The sequence below is a fragment of the Ailuropoda melanoleuca genome, chromosome 2 (genome assembly GCF_002007445.2).
Source record: "Ailuropoda melanoleuca isolate Jingjing chromosome 2, ASM200744v2, whole genome shotgun sequence".
NCBI lineage: Eukaryota > Metazoa > Chordata > Mammalia > Carnivora > Ursidae > Ailuropoda > Ailuropoda melanoleuca.
In genome coordinates this window covers 5142248-5158587 of record NC_048219.1, presented here as the reverse complement: position 1 = coordinate 5158587, position 16340 = coordinate 5142248, and the positions used below count along the sequence as shown (strand labels likewise).

The 16340-nt window shown below is 43.2% G+C and overlaps 1 protein-coding gene across 1 annotated transcript; it reads right to left on the bottom strand.

Annotated features, from left to right (window-relative positions):
• Window positions 1-787: 787 nt before the first annotated feature.
• Window positions 788-7245, bottom strand: LOC100474683 (pre-mRNA-splicing factor SYF2-like; the record flags this gene model as incomplete). Its single annotated transcript, XM_034645044.1, is given in 6 exon segments — window positions 788-1875; window positions 2381-2479; window positions 3147-3237; window positions 3327-3351; window positions 3353-3445; window positions 7117-7245. Coding segments are annotated over 6 exon segments (603 nt in total), but the record flags the coding sequence as incomplete, so codon positions are not given.
• Window positions 7246-16340: the final 9095 nt, after the last annotated feature.

The window sequence follows — 16340 nt, the reverse complement described above, 5'->3', positions numbered from 1 at the left end:
TGGAAGGAGCCGAGATGCCCTTCAACAGATGACTGGATTAAGAAGTTGTGGTCCATATATACAATGGAATATTTACTCAGCTATCAGAAAGAACGAATTCTCAACATTTGCTGCAACATGGACGGCACTGGAGGAGATAATGCTAAGCGAAATAAGCAGAGAAAGACAATTATCATGATTTCTCTCATCTATGGAACGTAAGAACTAGGATGATTGGTAGGGGAAGAAAGGGATAAAAAAAAAAAGGGGGTAATCAGAAGGGGGAATGAAACATGAGAGACTATGGACTATGAGAAACTGAGGGCCTCAGAGGGGAGGGGGGTGGGGGAATGGGATAGACCGGTGATGGGTAGTAAGGAGGGCATGTATTGCATGGTGCACTGGGTGTTATATGCAACTAATGAATCATCGAACTTTACATCGGAAACCGGGGATGTAGTGTATGGTGACTAACATAATATAATAAAAAATCATTTAAAAAAAATAAATAAATAAAACAAGATGACATATCCTTCAAAAAAAAAAAAAGCGCACAAGCAGGGGGAGAGGCAGGCTCCTGCTGTGCAGGGAGCCTGATGCAGGGCTCAATCCCAGGACCCTGGGATCATGACCTAAGGTGAAGGCAGACGCTTAACTAACTGAGCCACCCAGGCGCCCCTCCCTAGACTTAATACCTCTGTTTCCATCCCACAGAGGGAATCATACTTAGTATGATGTACATGCTGGGGTTTTTTTTTTAATGCCTTATACAAACTCTCTTTGGATATGAGCATCTTTTCACGTTTGTATATACAGATCTACCTCCTTCTATATTTGAATGTACAACATTAAAGTTTCTCTATTCACAGTACATTCAATGTACCACTATTAAAATTGCACTTACATTACCATTTTAATCAGCCCATCATTCACTAAATCAGAGCTACTGGTGTGCCCAACTTAACTGATCCCAGTCCTACTCTTCTCATATAAAATGGCACAAATAACCTCTAGTTTCATGGGATACTCCTGACTTTCAGGTTTTCTGTCCTGTATTTCCCATAATTACTACTCAAACTAGTGCCCTCATTCTTCAGTTACAGTTGAAATAAGGTTAAAATTTCAATTAGGTTTTTAAAAAAAACATTGTATTATGTAAGCTTTAATAATACTTTGACCAAATGTTTTAACTTACTTTCTTCCAAGGGAAATTTGCTTTTGAAAATGGTGTATTTAACAAAATGTCATTAGAGGAGCAGTACCTATCTTTTGTGCCTGTCCCATAAATGTACCTGGGCCCTGGGGTAGAGCATGGGATAGGCTAGTACCTGCTAACTGTGACTATTTCTGGAGAGGGTTGGCCAGGGTAATTTCCAGGAGCCACTGTCCCCTTGCTTTCACTACCTACCATAGCTTACAAGAAAAAGCAGTCTCAATTTAGCATTCTATCTCTGAAGCTCCCAAGTTCCACTCTAGGTCAAGTCAAACATATGACAAATGTAAGGATGATGGTGACTCACATGTCTGTAGCTAGGAAATTTAAGCCCAGCAGAGGACACACATGAAGCACACACTCTGAACACAGAAATACATGACTTTTTTTCTGAAATGAGTGAGTAATAAATACATAAACATGAAAATACATAGTCATAGAACACAAATTATAAAAGGAAAGGTGAAGTCCTGGTTTACTGTTGTAATTTGGCAGTCAAAACAGTTCCTAAAGGAGATTAGACTGCTGTTCCTCTTTCTAAATTCTGTTTAATTTCAGCTGTATACTTCCCATAGAATCTTTCTGCTTTCTTATTGAATTTGGCATTCCTTTCATTAATGTAGTCGATGTCTGCATCATCATTATAAGGACGTCTCCGGCTATACTTGTCTCGTTTTTCAATTCTGGAGGAAGGAAAAAAAATTTACAAAATTTAAAATTGCCTTCTTTTTTGATCTTAACAAAACCTGCCTGAAACTAAGAGTAGAATCAGTAATGGAAACACACAAAATTCCAAGCTGCTTTCTTTTGTGGTCTTAAGTCTGGAAGTAATATCTTTAGGAAAAAATTCTATGAAGAAATATGTTCATTGAACTTTACTGAATTTATAAGTTAATAGTACTATCAGAGGATCTAGTCTTCAGACTGGGAACACAACTTCATGTTGAAATACAAGGGCAGTGACCTATTACACTACTTTGAGAGAATTTATATATATACTGCTGGTTCTGCCTAATTACCCTACTCAAAACATAAATGTACAAGTGATGGTGATGGGACCACTCTTCAAACTAGTAATTCAGGTGTTCCTTAATTTCTACCCTTTGCTACACTTGAAGACCACAAAGTTAATTTTGTCACGAGGCATGAAATCAGTACGAAAACTTACGGCTGCATGATAGTACTTACTGCTTTTCCCAGTCTGTGACCATCCTATCAATTTCCTCTGTGGAGGGCACATGTGTTCCATGAAGAAGACTGTTGGATGTTGGGTAGAAGTCCTCTCCACTGAGAAAGAGCAAGGTATAAGTAACATAAAGATTCCATACCATCAGAACTGGACAATGTTTAGTGGTCAAAAATGGAAACCTCTGGGATCATACTTGATTTCAAAGAAACAGAAATCAGACCTGAAAAAAGGTACTTAAGAAATCATCTACTCTAGCGCCCAAGTGAGACACCAGCTGAGGACCAGAGGCTAATGGAGTCACCCACCCTAGCCATACAGTGAGAGAGCTTGAGTGAGAGCATGGTGTGCTCTGAACAGTTCAGAGCTCTCTCTACACCATCCCTACTGCAGCAGTCGTGATCTTAAGCACACCACCTGTCTTAGGGAAGGAGCCAGTGCAGCTTAGCACCGCTTACTGCACCTGATCAGGGCAGATACCCTCCACAGGTAAGGGACACAGTCGTAGCAACAGTAGTCATGAGGATGGTCCTACACACAGTCCTATGTGCCAAACATTAAGCACACTGTGTGAATGCATTCGTTCGTCTTTACCGTAACCCTATGAGATACACGCTACTATTCCTCGTATACAGATGAGGAAACAATGTGTGACACGTCTAGTAAGTGGAGCCAGAACCCAAGGCCAGGAAGCGGAGCTCCAGAATCAGCTCTCAAATTCAGGTCCTTCCAGGTAACATACTAAGAATATACCATTAAATCACTTACTGTTTTTCTCTCAGTCTCTCATAGGTTTCCATGTCAGGTTTGATCTGCTTGGTCAGCCGATGATACTGGCGTAACTGGGCAGCAGCATAATAAAAGGAGAATCCAGACTATTTTAGATGTTGGGGTATTATTAGACCTGTTATTAACAGGCCCATTCAATAAAGTAAAAGCCAGTTTTACCTGAGAATCCCAGGTCAGGGTTTTTTCCTCCTCTTCTTCCTCTCCCATCTTTCTGCATCTTCTGCACTGATCTCCAGCAGCTTCACTTTCTCATAGTCCTCCCCTCTCGCTGCACATTCCTGAAAAGAGGGGAAAAAAACATTAGTTTTATTCCTGTATATAATTCTTTGATCACTTTAAAATCAAGAGAGGCCTAAAGATTGCTATCAAGACTGTTTAAGTTGATTAGCTTGAAAAGAAAATTGTGGAATTTGCTATGATCTGTAAGAAGTAATACATCTAGGATTGCCGGGGTGGCTTGGCTGGGTGTCTGAGCAGGCTCCCTGCTCGGTGGGAAGTCTGCTTCTCCCTCTCCCCCTGCCCCTCCCCCTCCCTGGTGCGCTCTCTCTCAAATAAATAAATAAATAAAATCTTTAAAAAAAAAAATCACCAGAGTTGCATTTCTTATTTAAAAACAAAAACAAAACAAAAACTCTGTAACACTGACACCAAAAACAGCACGGTGGCCACATTAGGTGTCCATTAAAATTCTTTCCCCCTCCTTTCTGGGCTCATGGCTGCCCATTTCCCAACCTCCCCTGCAGTTGGATCAGGCCAGGTGATTTGGGCTGCTCAACAGGGAGCTGATACGTGAAAGACTCGTGAGCTTTATAGTTTTTTGGTTCTTTTTAAAAGATTTTATTTATTTGACGGGGGAGCCGCAGGAAGAGGGAGAAGCAGGCTCCTGCTGAGCAAGGAGCCCAATGTGGGGCTCGATCCCAGGATCCTGGAATCATGACCTGAGCTGAAGGCAGACGCTTAATTAACTGAGCCACCCAGGTGCCCCTATGGGTTTTACTGGAGCTTTTGTTACTGTAGCTTAGGCTCTTACTCTAACTGCCATTGGTTATGCCACTCTAACTATGTGCCAGGCACTGCTGTTAAGTGTTTTACACATTTTATTCTCACAACTCTCTCAGGTGCAGCTGAGACCAGAGCTGGAGTGCTCACCTGCTATGCCATATGCTGCCTCGACAAAACACAAGAGAATCCCGGAATCCACAGCTTGTAAGGATGGTGGAATTGTACTTACTTTTTTCTTTTCTTCTTCCTGCAGCTCCCATTCCAGACGAGCTTTTTTAGCCTCCCAGTTTGCAGGCAGTTTAAGTCTTTTATCTTCCTCCACAACTTCCTGGTGATATAACTTTCAAGCTTCATTCTACCACCAGGACACACAAAGTCTGTCAGCACAGGTATGGAAACAAATCTATATAGACATTACCTGTCTTCTTGTATGGCAGGCATCCAAAGCAGACCTTTCGATTTTATCCCGAATGGAGGAGAGCCACTAGAGAAGTTTCCGTGTGTGTTTGTGTTGGGGGAATTTTATGGAGGGGGAGATGAGGAGGTCAATACCTATTCCTATAACTTTAAATATTCTTTTACTACCTTCAAGGAACCAGGTGGTAGGGATGGAAAGAGCTATGATTTGGAAGTAAGAAGGCCTGAGGGACATATGGACTTGACTACTCTCTGGCTGTGAGATATAAGCAAGTTTTTTAGGATTGGATTGAAACAGAGTTTCCCACAGTGTGAGTTCCACTGTACGGAGGGACTTGAGGGGATTTTAGATGCTACTGAATGACACTGAGTCCATACTGAGAAGGTGATTCCATTTTCATGTCTCTTTTAATTCAAATTGGGTCCAGGACAAATTCTCAGTGACTAATGAGTTTAACACTTCTGAAAACACCTTTCCTAACACCTCCTTTAAAAACAAACAGGGTAGGAGACACCATCAGAATGCATCCCACAAAATCCAGACTGTGGGAAGCTACAGAAAAAACAATCTTTTTTCCCAACCAAATCAAACAAAATGACCTCCCCCAACTCAAACAAAACACAAAAAACTCAAAAATAAACCCCCAAACAGAAAAGATGAAAAGAGAACCTCTAAAGACATAAAAATGTAAAATTCTCATCTTTAATAGTAACATTAAATTTAAACAGCAATTTCAAGATAAACACTGAGCAAGTGGACAGGTGGTCACATGTATAAACTGTGAAGGTGTTGGGAGAGAAACTCCAATCTAATTTTTATGAATTTGAGAAAGTTTTTAGATCACAGTTAGTGGCAGAGTTAGGCCAAGACCAAATTTCCTGATTTCTGGCTGTTTTTTCCCCCCTATCTATGAATATTTTAATATCTACTTTTTAAAAAAAATTATTTTTAAGTAATCTCTACAACCCTACATGGGGCTTGATCACAAACCCGAGATCAAGAGTTGCTTGCTTCACTGACTGAGCCAGCCAGGTGCCCCTTTGATACCTCTTTAACAATACCACCATCACACTCCCAAAATAATTAATTCCTTAATATCAAATATCCTGTAATGTTCACATTTTCCTGATGGTCTCAAGTGTTCATTATTTTTACAGTCTGAATTCAGACAAGTTCCATATATTGTGATTAATCAATACATCTCTTAAGGTTTATTTAATCTATAGTTTCCTTCTCCATCTTTTTTACCCCCTGCTCTTTTGAGGACTGTGAAAATGAGAAGGCTGATTATCCTATTTCCCGAAGTGCTAGCTGCCTCCCTGTGATGTCCTTTAACAGGCTCCCTGTATTTCTTGTAAATTGGTCATTAGATCTAGTGGTTCCATTCAGTTCGGGTAATATTTAACAAGTCTACTTATATGAAGCTAGTTTATATACTTCTATCAGGAGACACATAATCGCTGATTTTCTCCCTTTTTGTGATGTTTGCGCTTACCGATTACCTAGATCCAGTGATCCATTAAAGATTACAAACGCATGATGTTTAAATTATATTACTTCTTCACATAACATCCAGCCTACTCTTTACACAGTATTTCAAATTAAGTGTGTGTGTGTCTGACTACTTTTTGAATTGAGTTTTTCTGCGCAAATATAGATAACTACACTCCTCACATATACCCTGTCTCTGGCTACCTGCGGGCCTCCCACCCTAATGAGGACTCTGCCCTTACACTTGTCCTTACTGCTTGGATGCCTCTTCCCCCAACTCCTTTACTTGTCTGGTAATATCCCACTCATCTTTCAAGCAGCTTAGTTGTCCCATTCGTCTTTAGTGGTCTTTTTCTTCTCTGTACTTTTTTTTTTTTTAAGATTTTATTTATTTATTTGACATGGCAGAGACAGCCAGCGGGAGAGGGAACACAAGCAGGGGGAGTGGGAGAGGAAAAAGCAGGCTCCCAGCGGAGTAGTCTGACGTGGGGTTTGATCCCAGAGTGCTGGGATCACTCCCTGAGCCGAAGGCAGACGCTTAACGACTGTGCCACCCAGGCGCCCCTCTTCTCTGTACTTCTGAGGCACTTTGTTCCTCCCGCTAACATACAATTACCAAGTCGTGGAGTAATTATTGGTTATGGACCTGCCTCCATAACGAGGCAGGAGCCTTACCGTATTTACCACTGTATTCACATACCTAGTTGCCTACGGCACACTAGGAGCTTGGGGGTGCGGGAGGAGGAGGGTGTTTGGATGAACCAATGAGTGGCCAACTTGCTGTATGACAACAGACAAATCCAGTGTCTGGGTCCAGAAACGTATTAAGTGAGACATTCTAGAAGTGAGGCCTAGGCACGAGCGTTTTTAAAAAGTTCTAGAGTGATTCCAGAGTGCTACCAGGGTTGAAACCACCGGCAAAGATCTTTCTTCAGCTCCGCGGGCGTGTCAGGCGCGACGGTGCGACTTGCTCGTCCCTCCACGAACCCAAACGCGCCACCCAGATGACAGGTCTCGGCTGCCTCGGGGGCTGCTCACCCGCTTCAGGTGCAGCTCCCGGAATTGGCGCAGCCTCTGTTCGCGCTTCTGGGCGGCCAGCTCCGCGGGGGCCGCCAGGGGCTGCTCCGCCTCCTCCGCGCTGTCCACCGGCGCCTGCGGCGACGAGGACCGTGGAGGCGGGGCGGCCCGGGCCGATTCCCCGCCGGTGCCACGGAGCCCGGCCGAGAGCGCACAGCCGCCCGACCCCACGGTGTGTGCGCCTCCCTCCCTGGCATCGCCTGTACGTCTAGGCCAAACCGCTAGCCGCAGACGTTCTTATCCCCAACCCCTGGGCAAAGCCCGCCACCCACCTTCCCAGCCACGGCCTCCTCAGCGGCCATCACCCGGCAGCGCTCTACCCCTCAGACTTCCGGCGACAACAAATAACTTCTCCGACTGTCTCGCTCACTTCTGGCCGCCGGCTGCCACATGTTTCGGGGGAACCCCGGCCCTTTCTGCTTCTCCCGGGAGATGAGGAACCAATCCCCGTCCGTCGAAGCCCTGGGCGGCATCCGATTGGGCCAGGCCTGTGCTCCCGGGACATTGAGCAGCAACGCCTGGGCTACGCGGGTAAAACCAGAGAAGAGACCTGGCGTCCGCGCCGTCGGGACGGTAAAGAGGAGGAAGAGGGGGGAAAGGGGAATAAACCATCAAATTGTGAGAAAGCAACCCAAAGCACAGGTTGTGCCCCTCAACTGACCAACCTTTTAGTTCAGATTTCTGAATACCAAATACAAAGTAGATTCACAGCTACCATCCCGTCATCCTGTTTGAATCCCTGCCTAAGTTTATTGTCGCCCCGCTCAGTGCGGCGCGCGCTCCAAGAGAACAGCTGATTCCTTGTGGGCCGAACGGTACCTGGTGCAGGGTATGAACTAATTTCATACCGTTGAATGAATGAAGGAACAAACTGGTTGGGGATTATTTGGTATCTCGAGCATCTTTGTGATGCAGAAGGATGTCTTGGATTAATTTGAGGCTTTGAGTTTCTTCTGAAAATTCTGCACAGAATAGCATTCTTCGTCTATCTGTCCACTCATTCAATATTGAACCGTATAATCATTCTTATTTATTTACTAACTAGTCTATCCTCTGGTTCACCATCTATGAAAAAGAAATAAAGCAATGCTCATGTCACAGAGTAGTCTGAGGACAAATTAGATAATAGGGGTGAAGTATCTGTGACTAGTACCTGGCCCACAGCAAATGATGAGTAATTGCTGACTTTTACCAGTTGGCATTAGATGTGCCCCTCTCCTGCCTGAGGGCTTCTTCAATGTCTTTCTTCAGGGAACCCTTAACCTCCACCACCTGAAGAGTCAGCTTCCCCTGTTATAGCTCGTCATACTGTCTTCTTGTTGCATTTACGTAAGTGTAATTAAATAAGGTGGAATTGCTTGTTTAATGCCGTTAATTTAAAGGAGACAAATTTCTTAACCACTATTAAAGCAGCACATCTAGGCCTTTATTTTTTCTTTATTATGGATGAATTGACAAAGGAGTCTTACATGTATTTATGTTCTCTAGGAACAGAAATGTCAGTGACAAAATTATTTTCAGTAAGATCACATCAGAATTACAGGTTTTACAAAATATTTTGTCAGAGTCCTACGAACTGAAACCAAATAATTAAGGAGAATTTAATGAAGGAACTGTTTACAAAGTTGTAGACTGGGTTAAGAGAAACCAGCAAAAGAAAGTGAAGCGTTCCAGGGCTAGCATCAGGGGGAAGGCATTTCTACCCCTAATCCTAAAGAGGTAAGGGAAGGATAGTATAGGAGAGGGTCTTCAGACAGAAGCCCTGACTAAAGAAACTAGCCCATAATCCGGGTGGGGAATAAATACCCTGACCTCATTTCTCCCATACTTATCTTCTGTAGGTGCCACTCATTGGAAGGACCCAATGAGAAGAGAGCAATAAACAAGAGAGCTCATTGACACAGTCCATAGAGGCCAGCACTCGTGGGTGCAGAACAGAGTGGACACTGGTGGAAGGTGGTTCTAAAGGAGCAAACAAAATATCTAGCACAGTTCTGTTCATGGAACATGGTAAAAATTTCGTAATTTTTTGAGGTCTTAGAAGAGCTCTTTGGTCAAGTTATATTTGTATAGATTTAGTAACAAGAACAGAACAAGATGTGTGGTCAATTGAATTTTCCAAGATGATAGAAGATCTTCCATCCTATGTGCTATTCTTACAAGGTGACATTGACACACCTCCCAGGGAGAGGTAAGATCTATGTCCCTAATCCTTGAATATGTGACTGGAAGAAGTGACACTATGTGATTTCTGAGGCTAAGTCTTAAAAGGGAAAACAGATTCCACCTGGTTCTCTTGGGGTGCTTGTTTTTGAACTCAGTCACCATTCTTTGAGGAAGCCCAGCCCAAATGGAGAGGAAATGTAGGACTGAAAAGTGGTACAACCCTTAGGGAGGGCAATTTGACAATATTTATAAAAATTACAAAGACATTTACTCTTTGACTCCACTATTACACTTCTGGGGATTTATCCTGCAAGTGCAATTGCACAGGTATAAAATGACTTATGTACAAGGATTGCTTAGGGCATCTGTTTTCTCATATGATATAGTAAAGATGACAAGATAGCAGATTTATTGGGCGAGAATGAACAATATTCTTTGTTGGCTGTCGCTTAAAGCTCGTTGGGGAAAAACAAAAAAATATATATAAAAATAAAATAAAATAAAGCTTGTTGGGTAAATTTGGTAAAGCCTCTGTATACATGATAACATCTTGGCCAACAGAAGGAACAAAGACAGTGGGATGAATTCTCCCTCATGCCCAAGGAAAGCCAGGGGGCGATGATCTAACTATCCCGGTGGAAATCATGGCCTAAGATCCGTGCCACATGACCCCTGAGTGCCATTCAGGGCTGCTCAGTAAACCCCTGGACAGGACAACCAATTGGTGCCAAACCAGTCACTTTCTTTCAGTATAACAGAATGTTCACAAAGTTCTAGTCATCCCACATCTTGGGTATAATTGGGTTGGTTCTTGTTTAGAGTGATTTTGTTGTTGTTTCCAACATGGGGGTGCCTGGGTGTTCAAATGTCCATATCCTGGGGTAAGCCACATAAATCCATCCCAAATTTGGGTATAGCCACCCATGATTCTGACAGTCATAATTTCAGGATTCTTTTGGTTAACAAGTTGGCGGGCTGTCTGCATAGTTTGGTTAACAGAGAATGAATACTTACGTCCTGTGTCATTAACAGTGTGTGTTATAGGTCAGGCTTCTAGATCAGGGCTACTAACGTCAGATGTACGAAGGATACCAATCTCAGCATGTTCTTCCGTAATTGTTGCTTTAAGGCCTTCCAATCTCCCCCCAAGGACGTGGTAATATCCACCATGGTAATTTTGACAAGCTAGAGGGAGGAAGCTGTCCACGTATTCAACAGTTGGATTGATTTTTACTTTGGGCAAATTTGTGGGTCTATTGCAGAAAGACATTTCCATCAGGTGTCCATCCCATGACTGGACATCATAGGATAAACAGAAACCTAACCAAATGATTTCTAAAAATTATATGATTGTACTTGGGCTGTGAATTTTCTGTGGATTTATTGCCCATCTGTACTGGGGAAGTTAATACAAGAGCTTCAGGGCTTTGGGAATAAATGTGAGGCCAAGTGACCTAAGGCTGTATCTGTTAACCTAAACCAGTTCTAAAAACTGGAGTTTATTAAAGATGGGATTTTACCTCCAGCAGAGAAGGCTGACCTTGTGTCAAAGATAAAAAGTCATGAGAATTCCAATTAGAAGGAGTAAGATCCCAAACATTTCAACTGGCTTAATCATCCTATAAAATGCTCATATAGACTTCAAGTTTCCTTAAATATTAAGTGTTTAGACACCTAAGTATTCATAAAACTCCCCACTTTAGACAAATATTTCTACAATCAGAAATGCAAGAATCAGGGTTACATGTGTGAATAAAACTTTGGATAGTAGAGCTGGTATAACAATCATAGGATAAGAGGAATAGGAGAGTATAAAGGATGATGAAAAAATTTGAAATTGTAATATACAGGCCTGGTCCAGAGTCTTGGGATAGCTGTCCACTCAGATGTCATCTACTTCTGGGATGTCTTAAGTTTTAATTCTCTGATAGGAATGGATTGCCCACCAGGTATTAGAGATTTCCTTAAATGAGCACCGTGAACCCAAGAATCAATGCCTTTTAGTTTAACAGCACAAGGATTTATCAAAGTAACCCGGTATGGTCCTTTCCATTGAGGCTGTAAAGCATCCTTGTGGTGATGTGTTTTCCAATAGACAGAATCTCCAGGTTGAAGGTGGTGACATGGGATGTCTGTCTCCTGAGAGCATGCTGTGGAAGACCTTTTCTACCAAGCATGCATTTTCTTTAAGGCTTCTCTAACCCCTTGTAATATTCAAGCATTTCTCCTTTAATTAATAAAGGTTCATGAATTTCTGGACTTAATCTCATAGGTCTCCTAGTTATGATCTCAAAAGACAATAATTTATGTTTTTTGAAAGGTGTGGACCTTAAATTTAACAATATAATTGGCAGTACCTTAGGCCAGGGTAAGTTAAAGGCTTCCCTAAATTTAGCTAGTTGGGTTTTAATTATACCATCTGTCCTTTCTGCCAATCCTGATTACTAATGAAAATGTAAAATAGGCCAAATATCAAAATTGTCTTAATTATTTGCCCACTAATGGGTCCCTCAATCACTGTGTGATTCAGATGGCATTCTCCCATGGGGAGTGATGTTTCCTAATAATAACTTGGCTATTGCTGACGCAGTGGCTCTGTGACAAGGGAAGGCTTCTATCCAATGGGTGTACATACAAATCATTACTAACCCATATTTACATCCCTGAGAGGGTGGCAGCTGCCTCAAATCCAACTGGTGTACCTCAAAGCATCCTGAAGGCAGTGGGAAATGCCCCACGGAACTGTGACTAGGTTTCCTGGAATTATGTTTTGGACAGATTGGACGATGCTGATAGATTACAGGTGCAGCTTTGTGGGAAAGGTTCCAAAAAGTATTGTTTCCCCCAGTTTATCATTTTTTTTTTCTGTGCTCCAGTGGGTCATTTCATGAATGAATCTTGGAGTAGTCTTCTGTGCACAATCAGGGAGGACAGGCAATCCATCTGACCCAGACCAAAGATGGATAGTCGAGTCAAGTTCGCAATTTGATTTGACCGTCTTTTCTTTCTTTTATTATTTTTTAAAGATTTTACTTATTTGTTTGACAGAGAGAGAGACAGCCAGCGAGAGAGGGAATACAAGCAGGGGGAGTGGGAGAGGAGGAAGCAGGCTCCCAGCGGAGGATGCAGGGCTCGATGCAGGGCTTGATTCCAGGACCCTGGGCCGAAGGCAGACGCTTAACGACTGAGTCACCCAGGCACCCCTTGACTGTCTTTTCTTTTCCTTAAAGTTGGCGTTCTGTTGAGCATCCTTAATTATTTGTTTTAAATCACCAATGGCGGTTGACGTGAACGTTAATTTTACAGAAGAGCTTCGTGAAGCCACAGCTTTGGCTGCAGCGTGTGACATACGGTTGTTTTTGCTTTTCTCCGTGTTTGTTGTAGACTGGCCAGGGCTTTTCATTACAACTAATGACTTTGGTAATGGAGTAGAGTCTAATAGCTCTAACACATAAGAGCTCTTTTTAATCTTTTGGCCAGAGGAGGTTAAAAATCGTAGTTGTTTCGAAAGCATACCAAAACCATGTGCAACACAAAGGCGTACCTGCTGTCAGTATATCATATCAGATATTTGTCTCTTGCCGAAATGCAAGCTCTAGTTCAGGTAAAAAGTTCAGCCTGTTGAGGCTGCCAGCTATGGAATGAATAAATCACGGTGATGAAAGGTACAGCATAGGAAATAAATGTAGTCAGTGATCCTGTAATAGGGTTGTGTGGTGACAGATGGTAGCTACACTTCTGGTGAGCACGGCAAAGCCTATAAACTTGTTCACCTGAAACTAATGTAACATTGTGTGTCAACTATACTAAAAAAAGAAAAAATGAAAACAGCTCAACATGTTGAGCTGCAGAGACCTCAGGTGGAGGATTAGCCCCAATTATCTCTGTAGTTGGTTACAGCGTATCCTGCCTGATATTTTCCCGTTTTATCCCTTAAATAAGACCTATCAGTGAACCCAATTATGCGGCATTTTCAGTAGGGCTTTCTTGAAGTTCTAGTCCACGAGTCAATAGTGGATCAGTCATAGTAATATAGTCATGAGGAATCTCATCAGAGGCAAAAAAAAAGTTGCAGGATTTAGGGATGCCTGGCTGGCTCAGTGAGTGGGCGTGTGGCTCTTGATCTCAGGGTTGTGAGTCTGAGCCCCACATTGGATGTAGAGATTACTTAAAAATAAAATCTATGGGGTGCCTGGGTGGCTCAGTCGTTAAGCGTCTGCCTTTGGCTCAGGGCATGATCCCAGCGTTCTGGAATCGAGTCCCACATCAGGCTCCTCCGCTAGGAGCCTGCTTCTTCCTCTCCCACTCCCCCTGCTTGTGTTCCCTCTCTCGCTGGCTGTCTCTCTCTGTCAAATAAATAAATAAATAAAATCTTTAATAAATAAATAAATAAAAATAAAATCTAAAAAAAAAGTAGCAGGCTTTAAAGAGTGACATCTGGTGATAAGATGTTTGAAGGTGACAGCAGGAGAATGTCAGAGGAAGTTCATTTGCTAGCAGATGAGAGCTTTCACCAAATGTGAAATTTAAATGATGTGGGGGAATTCACGATTGGTTCTTCTGTGTCTTCTGACAATACGATTGTGGCTGCTCTAGCTCTCAGGCAGGGTGGCAGTCCTTCAGCCGCTGGGTCCAGTTGCTGACTGGAGGACACTAAAGACCTGTGTTGGTCTCCATGTCTCTCTGTCAAAACTCCTAAAGCATTAGCTCTGTGTTTGTGAACAAAAAGAAAAAAGGCCAATTGGTAATTTGGGTGTCCCAAACCGGGATTGAGCAAGGTGTTTCACCTCCTCAAAAGCCTGTTGGTTTAATTTAGTCCAATGGAAGGGCTCTAGTTTAATAGCAATCTGACCATTTAGATAGGAGGGGCAGAGTGTATACGTCTGATGTCAGTAGGACTTTTGGACCAAAGAGTGTCAGGGACAGTATCCAGGAGGGGGTGCTGTAGGTTTTGAATTACAGAAAAGAAGGGTATTGATGTAGGTTCCTTTTCTATAGACTATTCCGTGTGCTGTTCTGCTAATTGCAAAAACATTCTCCCCGCCTTTTTAAAATAATCTCTACACCCAAAGTGGGGCTCGAACTCATGACCTGGAGATCTAGAGTCGGATGCTCCATTGACTGAGCCAGCCAGGCACTCCCTCCTTTTTTTTTTTTCTTTAAAGATTTTATTTATTTATTTGACAGAGATAGAGACAGCCAGTGAGAGAGGGAACACAAGCAGGGGGAGTGGGAGAGGAAGAAGCCAGGCTCATAGCAGAGGAGCCTGACGTGGGGCTCGATCCCATAACGCCGGGATCACGCCCTGAGCCAAAGGCAGACGCTTAGCCGCTGTGCCACCCAGGCGCCCTGACTCCCTCCTTTTTGATAATGGTTTGTAATTCTGCCTTCGTCCAAGGAGTATTAGTAATTGATCAAGTCCCAGAGCCTCTTTCATGAGGTTTAGCTTTAGAAGGAGTCTGGATGACTGGAGGATCTAGGGGAACCTCTGGGCTGTCGTTATAGAATGGAAATTCAGCTAGACTGGGATTTTATTGGCAGAGAGTGGAGGGAGAAGGTGGAAGAGGAGCAGTAGTTGGCAGCAGTTAGCTCAGAAGACTGTAAACTTTTATAGTTTAGAAACTCCCTGAGAGCAAGCAGTTAGTTAGCTTTAGAAAGTTTAGAGTTATTTTCTTATAAGGAAGCAAGTTTAGAATTATTTAATTTCTTGGAGGCTCCAAATACCAATTTAAATACACTTCCCACCCTTGGTTGCTTGGTTTTCTTTCCATTTTCCAATTGTGCATGCAAATGAACTAATTTTGGAATCTCAAAAGATCCCCAAAGTGGCCACAGTAAGGACAAGTCATTTTCAGTCAGATTGGCCCAAAAAGACAGAAACTTGTAAGGAACGAATCCAAAATATTTGAACATAAATATAGCTGGGCTTCCAGATGGGGCTGCTGAAGAGCAGCAGTTTTTGAAACCAAACACCCCACTGAGTAATCCATCACCAGAGAGAAAAGCATCTCTCTCTGTAAATCACACAGATAGAAGCCGGCACCAGAAAGACACCAAAAGAAATTAGGCCTGAACCTTAGCCAAAAAAACGGAGGTTGGGAACCGAGAGGATTTACCACCAGAACCTGGAGTTGGCTGGGGAGAGGATAGAGCCCAGTAGGCTCAGGAAAGTACCCTGCTCAAATCCAGCGGTGGCTCAGGAGTCAGAGTGGTGTGTTGCTTCTGATTCCATAACGTCAACTGAGAAAAGAAGGCAACACTGAAATACCACAAAGGCCTTTATCTGGGGTCTCAGAATTGCAATTCGGGCAGCACAGATTCCAGCAGCCACCAGAAAAACGTGTCACCTGTGCGGGGAAGGCAAGGGGTTTTTATGAGAAAGGGGAAGGAGGGCAATTACATGACTTGAATAGAAGAAAACAAAATTGTCAATAGGTACTACCAGGCTGAACAGCTTTTGATGGACTGATTTGCTGTTGCTAACAAACGAAACTACTCCTGATACGCATTAATTCCTTTGTCTTCGTCCAGACGCCAGTCTCCCCCCACCCCCCCACCCGTTCACTCTAGGAACAACCGCTCCTAAAACAATTGCTGTTTCTGGCCCAGTTCAAAGGTCTTTTTGCCCCGTTTAAGAGTTCATTAGCTATTTGTTTTGAAAAGGAAAATGAAGCTTCTCTCAAAATGGAGTCTCCTCTAGAAATTTTATACAGTTCTACGGGTTGCGGGGGAGGGGGTGGGAGGAAAACGACCGGACGAGGGAAGCATTTCCCACTACCGAAGAGAAGTAAAATGGTGCCGCTTGGCATTCTGAGGGCCTACGTGAGACAACGCAGGCAGGGAAGACCTGCCTCGCAGGAGGTGACACTGAGGCCAAGCGCTGAAGGAGAAACACTCTTCTCCAGGGAGTGACGTGCACTTGGGGTGACTTTCTACCCGGCTCCACGTTCGGCCATCCATCCTAGCCGTCGCCTTCCTCGCGCTTCCTCGCCCAGCCCTCCACGCCTCGCCCCTCCCCG